This window comes from Sturnira hondurensis, unplaced genomic scaffold (genome assembly GCF_014824575.4).
Source record: "Sturnira hondurensis isolate 20B ecotype Veracruz unplaced genomic scaffold, ASM1482457v3 Scaffold0018728, whole genome shotgun sequence".
NCBI classification, from domain to species: Eukaryota; Metazoa; Chordata; class Mammalia; order Chiroptera; family Phyllostomidae; genus Sturnira; species Sturnira hondurensis.
This window is the reverse complement of record NW_028091359.1, coordinates 8,071,747-8,090,352: the sequence shown is the minus strand read 5'-3', so window position 1 is coordinate 8,090,352 and position 18,606 is coordinate 8,071,747. Positions and strand designations below refer to the sequence as shown.

The window sequence follows — 18,606 nt, the reverse complement described above, 5'->3', positions numbered from 1 at the left end:
ACTGGGAACCAAAGGGTTGCTAGTTCAATTCCCAGTCAGGGTACAAGCCTGGGTTGCAGGCCAGGTCCCCAGTGGGGGGTGCATGAGAGGCAACCACACACTGATCTTTCTCTCCCTCTCTCTTCCCCTCCCTTCCCCTCTCTAAAAATAAATAAATAAAATATTTTTAATCTAATTTTCAAACATAATCTTACCTGATCTGTGGGGTAATTTTAAAACAAAGGGCTTCATATCTACCACAAAGTGATCAAATTCTGCATCCAGCTTCTCCCATTGTTCTTCTTCACTTTCCATTTCCATAATTCAGTCTATAAAAGATTTAAAATTAAACTATTAAGGACAAAGAGGGAGAAGGAAGATGGTGACAGAGTAAGAGGGGGCAGATTCCACTTCCCCCTACACACGGGAGAAAAACCTAACCAATCTACGGAGGAACAGAGCAAACAGCCAACATTACCCCAGTATATATGAAAATAAGAGACCAACAATTGTAGCGGACACTGAAAAACCAGACAGTAAGGAGAGTGCTTCAGGACAATAAGGTCCCAGGGACCAGCTCGGGGACCAGGGCAGCTGTAGCCCCGGTGCTGGGCGCTGGGGCTACCACAGACTCCTTGGGAGAGAGCTGGGTCAACTGCTCCCTCCCTCCCCGGCCAAACAAGGTTTAAGCAGCACTGGGAGAGACCTGGTTGCTTGAAGTCACAGAGAGGGGAATAAGGACAGAGGCAAACACACAGGGGCTGTGATCACCCTCGGAGTTTGTGGGCACCAGATTGGGAGAGTTGAGAGTCGCAGTGATACGCACTGACCCCGATAGTCTCCGGTCTAGCTGTTGAATTGGGCTATACAGAGAGGCAGGCTTGAGTACGAGGAATTTCTCAAAAAGAAAAACTGTTTGGGGAAGTCTCCTGCAACAGCCACTGGGCTTACTCCCCTCCCAGCCGGGCAGCGATCCTGAGGTTGCGCAGAAGATTACTTGCAGAAGGCTGCATGCAGAGGCCCGGGAAAGGCCCTGCAGACCCCCACAGCACTGGGAAGGGACCAAGGCAGCCTGGCCGAGCCCCAGGCCACAGCAGTAACCCGGGGAAAGAGTCTCTGAGGGAGACCTGGATCCCACACCCAAAGGCACCAAGGAGAGGCACCAGACCAGCTCTAGAGAGAGTGCGTGCACGCCTGGCTGAGTGCACATCAGGAAGGGAGAAAAGCCATACCAATCGCCCCTCAGCCTGTTGCAGCCAGCGAGACCAGAAGAACCAGTGTGGACAGTTTGAAACCAAAAAGAGGTGTGTTTGGTTCTTTGGAGTTTTTTTTAGTAATCTTTTAAAAATTTTTATTATTGTTTTATCTTTCAATACCTTTTTCCTCTCTTTCCTTCTTTCTTGTTTTATTCCTTCTTCCTTTCTTTCCAATTTTATCTCTTCTTCCTCCCTTTCCCTTACTTTTTTTTAAATACCCACAAGTGAGACAAAAAAAATCTAGAACTGTGAAAGGACCAGAGTTGGACCCAAAGAGGCGGCATCCCAACAGTTGAGACAGTGACACAAATTTCACTTTGCTATTGCAGAGAAACTGCAAGTTATTACATATTTATATTTTTTCATTATTTTCACATCTTTTATTTTAATAGTATTTTTGTATTCTTCTTTCTGTATAGTCTTCTTTGCTTGGCTGGTTATATTGTATCATTTGACAAGTTTCCCCTGTTCTCTCTTCCACAGTGTATTGCTAATTCACTGTCCCTCATGTCACTTGTGTCCCTTCAGCACACTACTCAGTCCTATACCCCCTACTCTTTTTGTCCAGATCACATAGATTCTGTCATATGATGGTTGCTCTAATATTATTGTAAGTGATAGCTGTTCCACAGAATTGTAAATGCTTCACAACACCCCTCCCAGATCTTAGCCCACTTCACAGTTTCTTGAACTCTATTATTGTAGTGGTTAACTCTATTCTCTCATACACTACACCTATTTACTATCCTTTACTCTCATCTTACCTCAGAATCTGACTTCCCACACCATCACTGCTTTCTAGATCCAACTCACAATCCTTCCCTCCCCAACAAGAGTCTTATCTTCTTTCCATCTCTCTTAAAAGTGGCTAGTTGGGTGGAAGATCATGGTTAACACTATACATAGCCAAAGGATCTCCTATTCTCTTTTCTATGAGCTGCTACTGTAAATATCATAGAATACTCCCTTGCTGTCTTAAATCATCTGCCTTCCCCTCCAACTGATCACAAAAAAGAGTAGGTGGAAGCAGTGAACACCAGGATACCCACTGGAAGAGGAAACCCAACAACAAAGGAACCACCAACAGAAGAAGGTGAAGGAGGGAGTGGAAACCACACAAACCTCAATCCAGGACCTATCTGGAAATACAACTAAATAGTGGAGAAACTACCCAATACAAACAACTGAACAAGAGCAAAAGAGAATCCTCTAAACCTTGTACACATGGAAGAACTAGCTTCAACATGAGCTGCCTTTACCAGCACAAGAAAATACAAGAGGTGGTGGACAGAGTGACCCTCAGTTAACCAGCTGGTGGGAAGGACCCAACAAAAAAAAGACCCAACAACAATCAAAACCCAAACACAAATGCAGAGCCAACTTAAACGACAGCCCAAGACCAGTGAGCTCGAGAGACCAAGGAGACTATATCACTGAATCTCACAGGTATTCTACCACAGAAGTTCACACCATAAACCCAGGAAACAGAACAGATCAATTTAAGAAACTGATTCTAACAAGAAGAGTCTCACAAACAATGGGAAGACAAAGAAACAATCCCCACATGAAAGGAAAGGAGAAAGCCTCAGAAAGAATGTTAGATGAAGTAGAGGCAAGTCAACTATCAGATATTGAATTCAAAGCAATGGTTATCGGGGAGCTGCATGAGCTCACAGCAAATTACCAGAAACTACAGAGAAACTACAATGAACTCACTGCAAACTATATCAACATGCAAAAGGAAACAGAAACTATCAAAAAGGGCTAAGAGGAAATGAAAAATATAATTTCTGAAATGAAGAACACAGTGGAAGGAATCAAAAGCAGGCTTGATAAAGTAGAGGTCAAATCAGCGAGTTGGGGGACAAAGTAGAAAAAACACCCAGCAAGAGCAAGAAAAGGAAAAGAGGCTCAGAAAGAATGAAGAGGGATTAAGAGAAATGCAAGACAATAAGAAACGTAATACTATCCACATAATAGGGATATCAGAAGGAGAAGAAAAAGAGCAAGGGACAGAAAACCTATTTGAAAAAGTAATGATGGAAAACTTGCCTAATTTGATGAGAGAAAAAGTCACACAAATCCAGGAAACACAGAGAGTCCCAACCAAGAGGAATCCAAAGAGATCCACTTCAACCCACATACTTAAAATGGCAAAATTCCAAGACAAAGAGAGAATGTTAAAGGCAGCAAGGGAGAAACAGGAAGTAACATACAAAAGAGCCCAAATAAGGTTAACTGCTGGCTTCTCAATGGAAACACTCAAAGCAAGAAGACAATGGCAAGACATATTCCAAGTAACGATAACCAGAGGTCTGCAGCCAAGGCTACTTTACCTAGCAAGGCTCTCAATCATGATAGAAGGCCAAATAAAGAGCTTCTAAGACAAAAGAAGTCTAAAAGAATACACCTCCACCAAACCAGCTATGCAAGAGATGCTAAAGGGACTGCTCTAAGGAACAGAAACAGAGAGGAACATAGGTACAAAAATGGCAATGAATAAGTACCTCTCAATAATAACCTTAAACGTAAATGGATTAAATGATCCAGTCAAAAGACATAAAATAGCTGAATGGATAAGAAAGCACAACCCACACATATGCTGCCTACAAGAGACCCACCTTAGGACAAAAGACCTACACAGTCTAAAAGTGAAGGACTGGGAACAAATATTCCAAACAAATGGATGGGGAAAAAAACTGGTGTAGCAATACTCATATTGTACAAAACAGACTTCAAAAAAAGCCATAAAGAGAGACCCAGAAGGTCACTTCACAATACTCAAGGGAAGAATCCACCAAGAAGACATAAACATTGTAAATACATATGCACCCAAAATAGGAGCACCCAAATACATAAAGAAAATCTTAGAGGACTTCAAGAAAAATATTGACAGCACCACAATTATAGTAGGAAATTTCAACACCCCACTATCAAAAATGGACAGAACTTCCAAACAAAATACCAACAAAGATATAGCAGCACTGAACAATGCCCTAGATGAAATGAACTTAACTGATATATATATAGAGCCCTTCAACCCAGAGAAGCTAAATAGACATTCTTTTCAAATGCACATGGAACATTTTCAAAGACAGACCACACGATAGGACACAAAACAAGCCTCAACAAATTCAAGAAAATTGAAATCATATCAAGCATTTTCTCCAACCACAAGGGACTGAAACTAGAAACCAACCCCAAGGGAAAAAACCCAAAACACTCAAAATCATGGAGATTGAAGAGCATGCTATTAAACAATGAATGGGTCAAGAATGAAATTAGGGAAGAAATCAAAAAGTTTCCAGAAACAAATGAAAATGAATTCACAACAACCCAAAACTTGTGGGACACAGCAAAGGCAGTCCTGAAAAGGAAGTTCATAGCAATACAGGCCTACCTATAAAAGATAGAAAATTTTCAAACAAACAACCTAACCCTACGCCTACAAGAACTCGAGGAACAACAACAAAGACAGCCCAGAGCAAGTAGAAGGAAGGAAGTAACCAAGATCAGAGCAGAACTAAATGACATAGAGATGAAAAGCACAATTCTAAAGATAAATGAGTCCAGGAGCTGGTTTCTTGGAAAGATAAACAAAATCGACAAGCCTTTAAGCAGGCTCATCAAGAAAAGGAGAGGACCCAAATAAACACAATCAGAAATGAAAGAGGAGAGATTACAACTGACACCACAGAAATACAAAGCATTATAAGAAACTACTATGAAAAACTGTATGCCAAGAAATTTGAAAACCTAGGTGAAATGGACAAATTTCTAGAAAACTATAAATTTCCAAAACTCGATGAAGAAGCAGAAAGCCTGAACAGATCAATAATAGTGGATGAAATTGAAGCAGTAATAAAAAAAAATCCCGACACACAAAGGCTCTGGACCAGATGGTTTCACAGGAGAATTCTACAAAGCATTTAATAAGGAAGAGCTAACCCCTATCCTTCACAGACTATTCCAAAAAATCCAAAATGATAGAAGACTCCCAAACTCTTTTTATTTTTATGAAGCCAGCATCATCCTACTCCCAAAACCACGTAAAGACACAACAAAGAAAGAAAACTTCAGGCCAATATCGCTGATGAACATAGATGCTAAAATCCTCAACAAAATATTGGCAAACTGTACCCAAAAGTACATTAAAAAGATCATACACCATGATCAAGTGGGATTCATCCCAGGGATGCAAGGATGGTTCAATATTTGCAAATCAGTAAATGTAATACATCACATAAACAAAAGCAAAGACAAAAAACACATGATCATATCAATAGATGCAGAAAAAGCATTTGATAAGGTACAGCACCCATTTAAGATAAAAACACTCAGCAAAGTAGGAATAGAGAAAGCATTCCTCAATAATAAAGTCCATATATGAGAGACCTACAGCTAACATCATAGTCAATGGACAGAAACTAAAATCCTTTCCACTAAGGTCAGGAACAAGACAAGGTTGTTCACTTTCACCACTTCTATTCAATATAGTATTGGAAGTTTTAGCCACAGTGATCACACAAGAAAAGGAAATAAAAGGTATCAAAATCGGAAAGGAAGAAACAGAACTGTCATTGTTTGCAAATGACATGATAGTATACATAGAAAATCCTATAGACTCCACCAAAAAACTGCTCGACCTAATAAATAAATTTGGCAAAACAGTGGGATACAAAGTCAATATCCAGAAATCAAAGGCATTTTTTATACCAACAATGAAACAGCAGAAGCTGAAATCAAGAAAAAAATCCCATTCGATATAGCAAAAAGAAAAATAAAATACCTAGGAATAAATCTAACCAAGGAGGTAAAAGACCTGTATACAGAAAACTACATAACACTGAAGAAAGAAATCAAGGAAGACACAAACAAATGGAAACATATACCATGTTCATGGATTGGAAGAATTAACATCAGCAAAAAATATCCATACTACCCAAAGCAATTGACAGATTCAATGCAATACCTATTAAAGTACCAATGGCATATTTCACAGACATAGAACAAACACTTCAAAAATTTATATGGAACCATAAACGACCCTGAATAGCTGTTGCAAATTTGAGAAAGAAGAACAAGGTAGGAGGAATCACAATACCTGATACCAAACTGTATTACAAGGTCACCGTAATCAAAACAGCCTGGTACTGGGATAAAAACAGGCACATGGACCAATGGAACAGAACAGAGAGCCCAGAAATAAACCCAAGTCTCTACGGTCAATTAATATTCAACAAACGGGGCAGCAACATGAAATGGAGTAAAAATAGCCTCTTAATAGTATTGGGAGAACTGGACAGCTACATGCAAAAAAATGAAACTCCAGCACCAACTTACACCATACACCAAAATAAATTCAAGGTGGATAAAAGACTTAAATATAAGCCATGACACCAGTGAAGTCCTAGAGGAGAACATAGGCAGGAAAATCTCAGATATTTCATGCAGCAATACTTTTACTGATATGTCCCCTAGAACAAGGGACATAAAGGAAAGAATAAACAAATGGGATCCCATCAAAATAAAAAGCTTCTGTTGGCTATAGAAAACAGTATTAAAATAAAAAGAGAACCAACTGTATGGGAAAACATATTTGCCAATGATACCTCAGACAAGGGTTTAATCTCCAAAATATACAAAGAACTTACACAATTCCACTCTAAGAAGACAAGCAACCCAATTAAAAAGTGGGCAAAGGACTTGAACAGACACTTCTCCAAAGAGGACATACAGAGGATCTAGAGACACATGAAAAGATGCTCAACATCGCTAGCTATCAGAGAGATGCAAATTAAAACCACAATGAGATACCACTTTACACTGGTCAGAATGGCCATCATAAACAAAGCAACCAACAACAAGTGTTGGAAAGGTTGTGGGGAAAAGGAGACCCTAGTTCACTGTTGGTGAGATTGTAGACTGGTACAACCATTATGGATAACAGTATGGAATTTTCTCAGAAAACTAAAAATGGGTCTGCCTTTTGACCCAGCAATTCCACGGTTAGGAGTATATCCTAAGAACCCTGAAACACCAATCCCAAAGAACCTATGCACCCCAATGTTCATAGCAGCACAATTTACAACAGCCAAGTGTTGGAAGCAACCTAGATGCCCATCAGTAATTGAATGAATCAAAAAACTATGGTACATTTACGCAATGGAATTCTATGCAGCAGAAAGAAAGAAGGAGCTCCTACCCTTTGCAACAGCATGGATGGAACTAGAAAGCATTATGCTGTGTGAAATAAGCCAGGCAGTGAAAGACAAATACCATATGATCTCACCTTTAACAGGAAGCTAAACAACAAAAACAAACAAGCAAGAAAAATGTAACCGAAGACACTGAAATACAGAACAGGCTGACAGGGACCAGAGGGGAGAGGGGAGGGAATTTCAGGGGAGAAGGGGAAGAATTTACAGGAACTAGTATAAAGGACACATGGATAACAACTAAGGGAGGTGGAAATGGGAGGGAGGTGGGGAGCACTGGGAGGGTGGGCTGGGATGGGAGTAAAAGACAGAAAACCGTACTTGAACAACAATTAAAATAAATTTTTAAAAAAAGAAAGAGGAAAAAAATTAAAGTATTAAGGATTCGTATGCTGAAAGCTACAAAACTGATGAAAGAGATCAAAGAAAACTCATTAACATTAAATATCAATTCTCCCCAAATTGATCTATAGATTCCATGCAATTCCAATCAAAAGCCCAACCCCTATTGTTCGCACACACAAGCTGAATCGAAAATTTATATTTTAAAAAGTTAAAGAGATTAGAATTGAAAAAAGAATTCTAAAAAGAAAAACAACACTAAAGGATTCACATTGCCCAATTTTAAGATTCCAGTGGTTAAGACAATGTGACATTGGTGAAAAGACAAGACACAAAGATCATCAGAACAGACTAAAGTCCAGACCAGAGTCCAGAAACTGACCAGCACAAATAATGACAACTGCCTTTCGACAAAGGTGCAATTCTGGGAGAAATTATAGTTTTCACAACAAATTATGCCATAACAACTGAACACCCAAATGCAAAAAAAAATTACACAAACCTCAACCTACACCTCATAGTGTATACAAAAAATAGCTCAAAATTAATCACAGACCTAAGTGTAAAATGCAAAACTACAAAACTCTTAGAAGTATAGGAAACAATCTTCATGACCCTGGAGGAGGCAAAGATCTCTTAGATAAAACACAAAAAACACTACCCACATAAGAAACAGCTGGTAAATTGGATTTCACCAAAATAAAAAACTTCTGCTCTGCAAAGGACTTTGTTAAAGGACTGAAAGCAAAAGCCACAGACTCAAAGAAAATATTTGTAAACCATATACCTTATGAAGGACTTATACCAAGAACATATAAATGTCTCTGAAAACCATAAGAAAACAAACAACCCAATAAAAATAATCAACAAAACAATTAGTCTCTTTACCAAAGAAGATATACAGATGACAAGTGAGCACATGAACAGATGCTCAACATTTTTAGTCACTAGGGAAATGCAAATTAAAGCTACAGCGAGACATCCCTGCACACCTAGTAGGACAGCTGAAATAAAAATGCAAACACCACCAGGCGCTGGACAGAACGCAGAACCACAGGAACCCTGCTGGAAGTCGTGTAAGATGGCGCAACTACTGTGAAAGACAGGTTAGCGGCTCCTTGCACCGTCAAACATGCCTTTACCATGGCCCAGAAATCCCATTCTTAGGTATTTACCCAAGTGAAACAAAACCTATGTTTACACAGAAACCTGAATGTGATATTTATAGCAGCATGTTTCTCCTATAATCACCAAACACTGGAAACAACCCCAATGTCCCTCACCTGGGGAATGGATACACAAACTACGGTGAAAGTACAGAATGAAACAGTGCTCAGCAACAGGAAAGAAGGAGCTTCTGCTAGAACAACACGAACGTCAAAGGCATTGTGCTGAGTGAAAGGTAGCACACGGAGATTATCTGGGTGTTGGAATTGCTCAGCGAACTGTCCGTGGAGGGGCTGTGAGACCCTACTTTATGTGTAAAAACTCATAGAACTGTAACCCTCCAGAAGTGATTTAACTGTGTAAATTTAAATATTTTTAATTCCCCTCCAAAGGCTTAACATATTGGTCCTTGTATTTCCTCCCCATTAGCAAGAAAACACTGAATATAAAGGGGCAAACCCAAAAAATCAGAAATGTAGGTTTTGACAAAATTCCTTGAGTTAAAAATATATCCACAGTCAACATATTCCTTGAAGTTATGAAATGTGTGTTAGGGACATGGACTACCTCTATATTATGTAAGGTCTGCAATTGTCATTTACTCAGTTTACAAATTGTACGTTTGGGAAAAAAGTTCTGTGCTGCCTCACAGGCATCCTTGTTCCTCCCTCTGCTAAGGCAGCTTCCACATTTCGCACGGTAACCTCCCTCTTATTATCCACAGCCTCTTCACAGAAAGCTCTAGAAAGCTCTCTCTAGCCTGTCTCTAAGGAAACGCTAGCTCCCGCTGGCTGACCAACATCCCTCACAGCCTAGAAGTGAAGCAAGGTTTCCATCTCCGTCAGGTACATGCACACGCTCTCTGGAGTCTCAAACTCTCTTCCAGCAGCGTCGCCCGGGAAGGAAAACCGTTTCTGAGACGCACGCTGCCTTCCCAACTGCTGCTCTTCAATCTCAACCCCAAAAGTCCCCTCTAATCAGGCTCCCACCCTCTGACTCTACCGCTTACTCTCCATGCTCATCACTGTCGCCTCCCAAGCTCTTCTATCTGCTCACAGCCTCATATGCCCTTAAACCTTCTCCTTATTCCACTAGGTCCCTCTTTGCACTCAGCTAGGCTGCCATCCCTTACGCGCCCCCACACTTCCTAAGTAAGGGTCTGCTGGAGAAAAACGGCACTGCCTTGTAGTCAGGTGGCTTCCAATCTTACCTGAATACACAGTCTTCCAGTATTTCCTACCCCACAAAGTGGCATTTAAAGTTCTACCAGACATCTTAAAGCCCCTTAAAAAAAGTGCTGCAGCCTCCCCTCTCTCTTCATTTAAAAAAAATCTTAACCTCCTGCTTCATGGGGAAAAAATAATAGTCAGGCGGTGACACCCCAAAATGCTATTCCTTCCACCTCTCAAGTCACCTGTTGGAGAACAACACCTCATTTCCTTTGCTTCTGTGTCAGTGCATGCACTCTCCTTCTCTCTAAGGCCAACAACACCTCTATCTCCTATCAACTACCTCCCACTGTGTCAAACTGTCCAGCCCCACTGACTATTCCTACTTTCTAAACCCCATAAACCAATATATCAACAATTACTCAGAACTTCTCAAACCCTGCCTGTATCTCCATTCCAGCAGCCACTCTCAGAGAAAGCACTCTTGACCACTGACTTACACAGCCTACTTCACTTTTCCTCAGTTTCGTCCTCACTGATGCTAGAGTAAGTTTCCCAAGTACAAAGCTAACCCCCCATCCCTACTTTAAAACTTCTCTTGACTGCCTGCTACACAACAGGATGCTTTCTAAATTCAAAGTTAGGCGGACAAGTGCCTTTGCATTTTGAGCCCACCTCTCGCCTTCACACACACACACACACACTCTCTCTCTCTTTGCCTAACTACACCAACCCGCCAATGACCACTCCACCAACAATGCACTCCTCACCATTGTGCAAACACTCCAAGCCCTTATATGATTCTACATCCTTTTCACAGGCTGTTTCCTTTGTCTGGAGTCACGTAAATGTCCCTTCTGAGTAAAGCTTGTCCCACTTATTGTAGATTCATTGTTACTCCATCCTCAGTGTTCACATCTGTGTAGCAAAACTTATTAAGCAATTTTTTTACACATCTGTGTATTTTTTTCATGTCTTCCACCATTCAAGAGATGCTCCTAGAAGGCAGTGACCATGACTTACATGTCTTGGTACCTACCACATTACGTGGTATGTATTAGAAGCTGAAGAATTGATTAGTAACTAAATGTTAATATAAGGTATTAATGTTCTACTTTTACATGACTAGTTTTTTTGGGGGGTTGGGTTTTTTTTAAGATCCCATTCTGAGTACCAAATAGGTTTTCTAGAATAGAAATATCACATGTCCTTCATGCTGGTTACCAAACCTGGTCACCCACATTCTGCATTACAGAAGAAACATTTTCAAATGCAAGACTTGGTTAAGATACATTTTTTTGATTGGTTAGTTGGGTGGGGTTGTTTGGCTGGCTGGTTTTGTTTCCCACTAACTGCATTCCCCCATAACTCCATCAGTTATGCACTTGGCAACAGAAGGCTAAGTGATACAACTGCTGGTTGTTAGACCATCAGCTGAAAACCAACTTTCAAATGGACAAACAAGCAAATGGAAACTCATAAATCCAGAATGTCAAGCACAGCCCTGGCCTGGAAGTGTACTCAGGCCTAACCTTTCTGCCTGTGTATGCAAACAGTTGCCTGAGAGTACCCATAGTTAGAGCTAAAGCAAAAACATTCCTAATAATCACTAATAATCACTCAATAAATCCTTTGACACAGGCAGGAGATCATACATAGTGTTTAATGTTAGAGGAAACTAAAATTCAAAGTTAAAAGACTCACCCAAACTCACAAAACTAAGCCCAAAGCTCAGATTAAAGATCTGAAATCTCTAACTCTCAGATCCATTATATCTGACCACTTGGCCACTTCCCTATAAATCAGCAACATATCCAACTAACAATAGAAATTTTTGAAAGTTAGAAAGGCAATCAGAATTGCTGTAACAACACACAATACTAGGGTACACATTTAAAAAATAGAATGAAGAGTCAATGCAATACTTGGTAAAAGTCAAAAATCTGCTTCTCATCCCTTTTTTATTATCCAATAAAATAATGAATGCAAAAAGCAAAAAAAATTAATTTACCACTTCAAACCTTCAAGGAATCTTTGCTACACAAATTACGTCTTATAAATAAATTATATCTACTTAGTTCCAGCTAATTAAACAGTTCAATTACTATTTATTAGAATTGCAGATTTAAATTATTAGGATGGAAAAATAAGTAAAGCTATATATCTTTGATTTAGGGTTAGAGTGTGCCTACCAGTTACATAAATTACTTCAAAACCATGCCCTGACTGGTGTGGCTCAGTGTGTTGGGTATTGTCCTGCAAACGGAAAGGTCCCTTGTTCAATTCCTGGAAGGCAACCAATTGATGATGTTTCTCGCCCTCCCTCTTTTTCGCCCTCCCTTCCCCTCTCTCTAAAAATAAAAACGTTTTTTAAAAAAGTGAATTGAGTGACTCTTGATTATAGCTATAACTTATATTTGGATCATGTTTTATATTTAATTCACTGGCAATGTCTTTTTTTAAACCCGTTTCTATGTGGAGCGCTTCAAAATGGGCTAGGACCTCAAGGTGCTTCACTGCCCTAGGAGTCAGCAAAGCATGGGAAAAGGTAGCCACTGCTGCTAAACAAAGAATACACCTGAGGTATATCACGCCCCTTGCCAAACACAATAAACATATTACTGAGAGTGGTGTGTCATCAATTTTGTTCAATCAAACCATGTATTTTAAATATGTAGTGGGTCATCAGAGAAAACCTGACATGTGTACTTCAGCACATCAAAGTCTTCCAGGTACGTGTTGACCTGGCTTGTTGCCATCTGGGTGTGCGGACAGTTCCCTGATTGGGCCAGGAGCATGTTGGGCGCTTTGCAAACGCATCTCAGTCAACGCCCTAAGAGACTGGTATACTTTCGTATCCATTTCACAGCGGAGGAAGCCGAGGTTCAGCGGGGTTCAGTAACTGGCCGAAGGGTTCCACGGAAAGTGGCAGCTGGGCCTGAACACTGTGCCCAGACTCCGCGGCACCCCCTGGAAAAGGCACGTGTCATTTCATTTGCCTTTTCTATTTTATTTTCACTCATCTTTAAATATTAAGGACAAATAAGACAAGCAGCTGCAGAGTGATCAGAATAAGAGCCGTTCGTATTTACAATTGTCCTCTTAAACGCTTTAAAAATATATACTATAAATAAACTCAGAAACAACCCATAACTCCCAGCACCTTGATGCCGGGACAGGATCTTCCCAACGGGCTGTTATGAGGGCTGTTTCCACAAAGGAACCAGCACACAGGTTCTGCCCTAAACCCCGAGTGAGGAATGTGACAAGTCCAGGGCGCCGTGCCCCTAAGTCACTTGCCCGGCCACCGTGGGCAGAGGTCGCCGGGCCTGGCGCGGCCCGCGAGCCCCGCGAGGCCAGGCCGCTCCCCGAGCTGGTCCGGCACACGGATTTCCTCTCCCAAGCAGCAAACCCTTTGGTCCGACTTCTGGACCGCATCACGTTGACCGCTTATCAAACTTGACCCAACTTCCCCAACCCGTGCCCGGGCTGCATTTCACGTAGCAAGTGAAACCCCAGAGGTCCGTGCCGAGACCCCGGAACCCGTCGCGCGCCCCTCAGGCCTCAAGAACCCGCCCGGGGCCTGCGGGCTACGCCCCTCCCCGCACCAGCCCGCACGGGCGGGGCAACCGCCTCCCCGGGCAAAATTCCACCCGAGAACCCGGGGATAGGGGCAGGGGAGGGAAAATCGGAAAGACAAGAACCTGCAGCCCCTACACGCAAGCTTTCCGAACGGCCGCCGCCGACGCCGCCGCCAAACGGTTTCAAATCCTTGCGGACCGCCGCCGTCTCCGCCGCCCTGCAGGCCGGGGGCGGGGATTTCCGCGCTCTCATTCCCCGCCCCCTTCCCCACTCCTCCCGCGGCTGCAGGCGCGCCTCGTTGTTGCCACGGCGACGGGTGAAGCTCCGGTAGCAGCTGCCCTGCGTGTCCGAGGAAGGTACTTCCGCGCTGGCGTATCCCCGCCTCCCTCCCCTGGGCGCTGGGCTCTGGAGGGTGCGCGGCGCGTTGCCATGGCGACGGTCGGGTCCGGCGGCGCAGGCTGTAGGATGGCTTTCCAGCCTTGCCGCTCCTAAACTGGTCCCAGGCCAGGGCTTGTAGGATAACTGGGCGCTGCAGCCCTCGAACATCACGAGTGTAGCTTGTGGACACTTTGCGGGCTGTGGAAGAACGTGTCAAGGGCAAAGAAAATAGAATTACTGGAGGATGTTCACAGAAGGGTGGGGCCTTTGTTTCAACACACTTCGGAGTTGAATGAGTGTAAAAACGTAAGAACTTAACTGCTGGTGTCTTTTTCTCAACCCAGAGGAGACTGGGGTGGTGTTAAGCGGGAAAATGAGCACTGCCTCCTTTCTTTCTTTTTTAATTCGAAACTGAGGTCTGAAAAACCTGACAACAAATTCTGAAGATGCTGAAATGAAATAAAATAAAATAAAATGGCTTTCTGCTCACCAATTCTCTGTGAAATAGCAAGATCTAGTGGAAAATGAGTTTTCACTGTTCCCAAGTCTCAACCTCCTCAGGGCACTCTCCGTGTCTGCCTTGTAATGTCGTGGTGTTCTTTGGTCTTCTGTTACATTTCTGGGGATACTCTGAACTGTGCTTTTTAAATATACAGGCAGAAATTACATTTAAATTGTAAAAATACCCACCTAAATGAAATTCAGTTTACCACTGTTTTTCATCTAATTTCACAACAGGATTCCTCCTTCAGTGTCTATGCAATACACTCAATGTGATGCCAATTTAACATAAGCACAGCTTGAAGCACCTTTTCAATTTTCCATAAAGAAAAGAGAAAATGCATTCATTTGTAACTAGTTACTTTCAAACTTTCAGAGGGAAGTCATTCTTTCAAAGATGCTTTTTTCAAACCCATCCCACTGGAAGTAAAAACTAACACTTCTTCATTGTTTGAATGACAAATCATGAAGGCTAAGAAAAGAAAAGGTATGAAATGCTTTTAAGAGTGTTTAGTTTTTCAAAAGCATGTTTGAACAGGTTTATAGCTAACAAATAATCAGTAATCCAGATCATTTGCACTGAGAATCAGGGATGTAAAATGTCACATACAATTGCAGGAATTTGACCACTCAGTGAAGAGGTTCAAAATATAGAACCACAGTGCTGGTAGAACATGAAATGAATTTGACAAATGAGGTCTAAATGAACATGAGCAGAAAAATGGAAAACAGAAAAAGAGGATCAAGGGAGGAAATGCAACAAAGTCAAGTTGTCACATTCATCTGAGAGGAAATAATTGCAGCAGAAAAAATTATGACTGAAAGTTAAAAAGTAAGAAAAAATCAAGAAAGTAAATTTCTTAAAATATTTTCTCTAATTAGGTGAAAGTACCCTTTCCATTTTCAACAACTAGCAGATTGACACTTTTCACATATATATATATATACATACATATAGCTGTGCAAACAAAAATACCAAGATATGCACAGAGGGTTTTTATTGTTATGTCTTACATATATAGCTTGAGCCTGAGCTGTGCTTACCTTAGGATTGAAGCATATAAGTCATGTTCACAGGACTGGTTGGTGTCCACTTAGAATCTCTACATGAGAACCAAGGACCCTCCTAGGAAGTAACTCATCCTAGGAGATGGTGAGCAGGTCTGTTTCGATGACAGTATAGAAACTTTGGAGGGAAGGTGGGTGATTCTACACAAAGCACAGAGCTGGCCATGGTTGGATTTCCTGCTCTCCTCTTGTTGTGATACTGATGCCTAATCCTTTTAGGTGAGGAACTTCCTTTGAAATCTTAAAAAGCTATAACTCACCTCCTTTACTGCACCACCACCAACTGCCCACGTGCCCTAAAATGTGTGCACAAATCAAAGGGTTCGTAAAAGGTCTGAAGGACATCCGCGCAGCCGAGGTTAAGAACCCCTGCTCTCTGGATTGTATATCCATTTCAACATTGAGAACAGAAGCCATAAGCCACATTTGTGTTTATAATTTCTGAAGATAGGAAACTTAGTACAGACATCACTGGCCTTAACACTGGGCTCCAGCAACCTCAGGGCCTGCACTAGCAAAAAGTAGCCACAGATGGGATGACTTTACCAAGTATCAGAGGCAAGAAGTGAGAATAATAGTTACATCTTCACAGCTACAAACACAAGGAGAAAAATTAATAATGCACAGCAGGCAATAGTTTAGTAAAATAAAGAACATGCATAAGACCCACCCTGGGGACCTCCAGATGTATTTAGAAGGAAATTGCTGGAATCAGAGACCATTCAGGGACCTCAATCCACATAAATACTCTTTTGGAACTGTTGCAGTATGTGTGGCCTGAAAATGTTCCACATAAACGTTTGTTTCATGGCTAAATATCTACGGGAACCATTAAAGTGACTTCTATGTCCAGAAGGATAATAATTGGTCAGCTCAGTATGTGTTTCTTGAACTGTCGCACCCTCAGAGAAGTCCTCGCTGATTCTCAGACCATCCTTATTCTTTTTCAAAGCCCCCCTTTTTTTCATCTTTTTATTTATCAAAATTTGTAATCAAATATTAACTAATGTCAAGGATCATTTTTTAGGCCCCATCAGGACAGAGGCAACATCTACTGGGTTCACCATTGCAGACCCAGCGCCTTGCAGAGCACCTACGTGTAGAGACAATCCGTAAATGCTCATTGAATGAAGGAATAAATGCAGATTGTTCCTCTGTGCTTTTCTCTGCACCTGGGATGGAACCCGTCTACCCCATGGCTTCCTACTTTACAGCTTCCATTCAAGAGGCCCAGAAGACTAACTTTTCTGAACCCAAATTTCTTCCTAGGAGAGTGAATCTGATGGATCTAATTTAATGATAAAGTCAGTTATGAAAATATATCCAGGAAATATATACTGAATATTGTTTTACCTTTGATTTTAAAATGTATTAAAGTTGAAAATTTTCCGTTGAAAATATTGTTTCCTATCAGCTACATATAACTTTAATGAAAGTAGAAGCTTTGTGTCAAAGCTTTGTTCAAAACAAATAACATTTTACTTCAATTCTCACAAGTGAAATGGCACATAATTGATAATGATAGTGTACCTCTCCACGGAAATCTTTAGTACATAATTGATAATGATGGTGTAAACATGACCCTAAAAATAAATTGTTTTTCTTTTCTGTGTGAGTAGTTAATTATGTTATACTTCTCATGTGGGAAAGGTTCTGTTTATTTTCAAAAGATAAACTTAAAATTAAGAATTAGTCTAAATAATACTGAACAATGTGAATTCAATTATTCCCTACCTAAAACATAGAAAAACGAAACCTTTTGCTAATTATAAACATAATAATTTTTATACACAATTTGAATTAGGCCTGTATTTTGTTATAAGCATTCAATCTGATGATATCTGTATTTTGAACTCCTGCTCTATAAAATTATAGTAACTATAGCAGAGACCTACAGGATTCCTCCATTTGGTTTAAACCACTATTATTTGTGTTTTCTGTTTTATAAAGTCAACTGTACACCCACGCAGTAACTTACATCTCTTAATTTTAAATGATATACATATAAAATGTACATATTTTCTAAGGGCTGTCTTTGGACACTTTAATTGTCCTGAAGACCAACACCAAAAGTCTAAATCTATACTAATAAATACAGAAGTGAGTTACAAAACAGTTTGCAAACTATTATTTTGCATACTTGCCATAGACACAGAAAGGAAGACAACTTGAAACAATATGAACTAAAGATTAACAGTGATTCTCTTGGTGAAAGAATTAAAGATGAACTTCTTAATCATCCTCAAGTCTCTCCAAAAATTTCATTATTTTGGAAAACACTGACTTAGGCACAAATAATGAAATTCACTACTTAGTTCTCCTCTAAAACATTGAGGAGTTAAGGTTTCAATGACTTCAATGTGACTTTATCCATTAATTTGAAGGACTGTGAGTAGTAAACACATAAAATATAAGTACAAGACACAAGAACATAGGTCACTGACTCTGGGTGACTGTGGTGAATTATCAGGCAATTGTTTCAAATTGCCAGGAAAAATAATCAAGTGAACTGTAAAAAGGTATGAAGTGTTTCTTCCTAGACAGAGATTTTTGAATTGCATTTTTTTACATTATAAGTTGTAACTCTATTATGTGGAAATTGAAAGCCATTAAATATTTTAAAGAGGAAAATAAAAATATGTATAACATTACCATAAAAATAACCACTATTAATTACTGTATAATTTTCTCAAACCGCATATACTTGTATATAATAAAATTATAATATATCAATAATGAAAATAATACACAAATCATGTTAATGTCTACTTATTATCCCATCATTAGACTACAACATCATTTGCTTAATTATTCTCCTGTGATTGGATATTAGCAGTCTTTGGCTCTGATATATAATACTGGAATAAATATCTTTTAATATGCATCTTAGTTGAAGTTTTAGCTGTCTCCATAAGAGCTATTCCTCCTGGGGGGCAGGAGGGGGCC

At 40.4% G+C, this 18,606-nt stretch overlaps 1 protein-coding gene across 2 annotated transcripts in view; it reads right to left on the bottom strand.

The window, feature by feature from the left end:
- Positions 1-13,947, bottom strand: part of CEP112 (centrosomal protein 112) — a 340,946-nt gene extending 326,999 nt beyond the window's left edge. The window contains exons 1-2 of one of the 2 annotated variants that reach the window (XM_037070013.1): positions 13,849-13,947; positions 195-308 (exon numbers count right to left, since the gene is read on the bottom strand). In XM_037070013.1, the coding sequence (XP_036925908.1) occupies positions 195-300 (106 nt within the window). In that variant the 5' untranslated portion in view covers positions 301-308; positions 13,849-13,947. Of the gene's footprint in view, positions 1-194; positions 309-13,835 lie in introns of both variants that reach the window. The other variant, XM_037070012.1, reaches the window with a different exon arrangement.
- Positions 13,948-18,606: the final 4,659 nt, after the last annotated feature.